The following is a 3,740-nucleotide window of genomic DNA, read 5'->3' on the forward strand; positions in this document are numbered from 1 at the left end:
TAACGAGCTCCAATCAAATTAGAAATATGTTGTTTTTATTTATATAAATCTCAGGAAATATAAAAAATGGTTTAAAAAAATCCCAGGGGACTAAATGCCTTTTTCGACAATACATGGTTTAAGAACTCAAGGGAAAGATGATTAATCATGAACGATTTTGGCACCCAAAACTTGACATCTATTATGTCATAGTCATAGTTTTTTTGGTATAGTTCTTTTTTTTTTTATAGAAAATAATTAGTTAAAAAATATCGAAATGGTGATAGTTTTAGAATTATCCTATAAAAAAGTTAGCGGCCCAATTAAAATGAGCATTTCACAGACGGCTCGAAGAAAAAGCCCAAACGAATAAAGCCTTCTTAGAGTTAACGGCCAACGAATGAAAGACGTTTACAGTTGGGTTAGGGTTTTGGTGGGTTTAGGGGTTTGTCAGAGAAGACTAAGCTTCGTCTCTCTCCAGAGCCATGGAAGGTCTGAAAGTCTCTAAGGCCAACTTGGTGGTTTACATACACCCCTCCAAAAGCACCAAAATCTACGACGCCGTTCTTTCCGAGCTCAGCACTTTGCTTTTCACGTATTGCCTCTCTCTCTCTTTTTTTTTTTTTTTTTCCCCCTCAATCTCTGAACTTCATTCTCATTTTCGTTCTGTTGTTCGGTTTCAAGATTGAAATTATTCACGCGTAGGTTCAACAGTTGGTATTTTCGAGCTTCAGAGAGTCACGGTTGTCTCTGGCGATTGTAAATGCGTTGATTTGAGCTTAATCATTGTTTCTAATTTTTTTTTTTATTTTTTTTTATGTTGCAGATATAACGAGAGATTCGATGGAGTCGTGTTAGCTTACGGAATAGACGACATAGATGAGACCGTGAAGATCATGAATGGTCTTCATCCATTTCTTCGTGTCAAACTCGTAGCTTCGCTATTGCTTTTCTCTCCTAAACCCGACATGCTTATAGGTAATTTCTGTTGATTCCAATTGTGCCTAATCTTGTACTCTCTTAGGGCTTCGGAGATTGGAATTGTCAATTTCAATATATTCCGGGTGCTACAACTATATTACAGACCAATCTAAGTGTCCATTGTCTTTCCTCTTCTAATCTCAAACACAAGTTTTAGCTATGTATATGAACCCAGTAACTATATACTATATTATAATCAACATATTCTCAGTTAAATATTGGTAGAAGAAGAGGACACTCGGATTGCATTAGTAGTTTTTGTGCTGTGTTGTTGCGTTGCTCATTTCTGTCCTATTATTGTCTCTGTTTCAGAAGGAAAAGTCGCGAAAATCACCCGAGGATCGATTCACCTCATTATTCATGGATTTGCGTCGGCCGTTATAGAAGACCCGGAAATTCGCAATGAATTAGAGTATAAAATTGTCAGTGCTGATTTTTTTAATCTTGATTTTGGAATTTCACTATTTTTTTCCTTAGAATAAAATCTGACATCATGATTTTCACAGAAACATGGGGAGGGAAGATATTTTAGCAAGTTACACAAGCGTCACGTTTTAAAAGTTGGTTCCACGGTACGGTTTCTAGTCAAGAGGTAATGATTCATTTTTCAATTTCTCATCCTTTTCAAATTGTTATGATGATTCACTGACTTCATTTTTTTATTTTGGATTGTCGAGATTTCAATTTCTCATTGTATGAAAGAACCAAATGTTGATTGTGAGTTAAGCTAAACACTGTCCATTTTGGTGAATGAATAATGACTCATTTATCAATTTCTCGCCTTTTCAAATAGTTCCGCACGGTCATTCACCGACTTCTTTTTCATTTTCGATTCTCGAGAATTCAATTTATTATTATATGAAAGAATCCATTGGTGATCGTGAGTTAAGCTCTAAACTCTATTTATTTTGGGGAATGAATAATTACTCATTTTCCAATTTCTCATCCTTTTCAAATAGTTCTGATCATTCACCGAATTCTTTTTTCATTATGGATTCTCGAGACTTCAATTTCTTGTTGTATGAAAGAAGCCATTGTTGATTCTAAGTTGAGCTAAACGCTGTCCGTTTTGGTGAATGAATGCTTGTTCAATTTTTCAGTTTTGACGAAGACGTTCTTCATATAGCTGGTTCTCTGACTCCGGATCGCACGGGAAACCTTGATTGGTTAGCAAAATTTTCCGAAGATGACACTGTATCACACAGGTTCTAACTCACTATTTAAATATTGCCAGAGACCAATAAATAAATAAATATTTAATCACAGGGTTTCACTTTTGTAGGAGTAAAGAGAAGAGACCGATCGAGCACGACTCTAAGTTCTCGGACAATGCCGAACACAAAACCAAAAAGTCAAAGAAATCAAAGAGGTCAAGAGAGGAGTCTTGAATTCTACTCGAAGGTACGTGACTTGGATATTTCAAAATCTCGGGTACAATTTCATTTTTGTGGGCTGAAAACTCTTTAACTGAGGGATTAAGGTAAATAGTAGAGCCAATCCATCAGCATAGAACCGCTTTTTATCCAGCCATACTTGATTTGATTGAAAATATAGCTAGTTCTTGGTATGATTGTAAACATACGAAATCTTGGTCATTGTTAGTGCTATTTCTAGCTCTAGGACAAAAATTCAAACGAGTGATTCTTTGTATTGGGCCCTCCAAATAGCACAATTTGATTGGGACTTTGTTTTAATTTTTGGTGGGCTCGTGTTCATGTAATGTTGGATAATTTATAGCTGGAAAGGCTTTTCTTCTTCTGGGGCTCACTCAGTCACAACAAGTCACAAGCAACACATTCATTCACATTCCCATTTATCTTTTCCGCTTCCAGATTTGACAATATCTCAAGTCAACTGATCTTCATACATTTTGAGAGAAGAAATTTTAAAATGAGTAAACTATCAATCTGATTCGCCTATATAATGTATGGGAAGAGTTTGTCTTAATTATCCTTCATATCATATTTTTTGTGGTACCAAAGTACATTCTGTTGTTTTTTTTTTTGGCGTGTGTGGCTTGTTGAATATGTACCCTTATATCTGAAAATAAATATCTCTATATAATGTCTCTTTTTACATATGGAATCAAGATTCTCTCTCCATGATCTTATCAACAGTTATGGGGCTTCTACCATAAACCAATACTCTTACAAACTTCACGATTGAGAAAACGACATATGATAGGTTTTAAAAAATAATTGAATGATGAAAAAAATAATTGATATTAGAGTGTATATGTATTGAATAAATAAGCGGTAATAAAGACGAGGTGGGAGGAGATGGGGTTTTCAGGTTGGTGAATGATTCTCACTTGCTTCCAAATCCCCATGTGAGCTGTGGAGTTGTTTAATTTTTATTAGAAAAATAAATTTTAAAAAAAAGGAGAAAAAAGTTATGAGGTAGAAAAAGTTGGCACATAAGTTCTCCGTATAATCCGGGAGTTTAACATGTTCTAAATATTGTTTATTTATAATTCCTCGCATGCTTTGTAGTTAAGGGCATGTGTATGGCCAACAAACGACGTCGTTTTCTTTGATATCATTTACTTATAGCTAAGAATCTTTTTTTTTTTTTTTTTTTTTTTTTTTTTTTTTTTTTTTTTTAATTTAACACTACATTGCACCATTTTAGATTAACATTATTATTCATAAATATTATGACCCACATCTGAGCTCTCTGACAATACTTCTCAAACTCCAACTGCATGTTGAGACTTGAGAGTGGATTTTGCGAAGATCTTTTTTAGATCTCAATACACAAAAAATGAATTAGCATTAAAC

The 3,740-nt window shown here is 34.4% G+C and overlaps 1 protein-coding gene across 3 annotated transcripts; it reads left to right on the plus strand.

Moving 5' to 3' along the window:
• Positions 1 to 376: 376 nt before the first annotated feature.
• Positions 377 to 2,970, plus strand: LOC149392431 (DNA-directed RNA polymerase). Of its 3 annotated transcripts, none has more exons than XM_089618663.1 (7): positions 377 to 574; positions 806 to 957; positions 1,273 to 1,382; positions 1,467 to 1,552; positions 2,061 to 2,165; positions 2,243 to 2,361; positions 2,698 to 2,970. In XM_089618663.1, the coding sequence occupies exons 1-6, from the start codon at positions 465 to 467 to the stop codon at positions 2,346 to 2,348; spliced, it is 669 nt and encodes a 222-aa protein (XP_089474789.1). In that variant the 5' UTR covers positions 377 to 464; the 3' UTR covers positions 2,349 to 2,361; positions 2,698 to 2,970. The 3 variants fall into 3 exon arrangements, with proteins under 3 accessions (XP_089474789.1, XP_089474790.1, XP_089474788.1); XM_089618664.1 differs by having other exon boundaries at positions 2,793 to 2,967; XM_089618662.1 differs by lacking the exon at positions 2,698 to 2,970 and having other exon boundaries at positions 2,243 to 2,658.
• The last annotated feature ends 770 nt before the right edge of the window (positions 2,971 to 3,740 follow it).

This window comes from Urtica dioica, chromosome 7 (assembly GCF_054948205.1).
Source record: "Urtica dioica subsp. dioica isolate 48M chromosome 7, U.dioica_male_clone48M_v1_H2, whole genome shotgun sequence".
Classification (NCBI taxonomy): domain Eukaryota; kingdom Viridiplantae; phylum Streptophyta; class Magnoliopsida; order Rosales; family Urticaceae; genus Urtica; species Urtica dioica.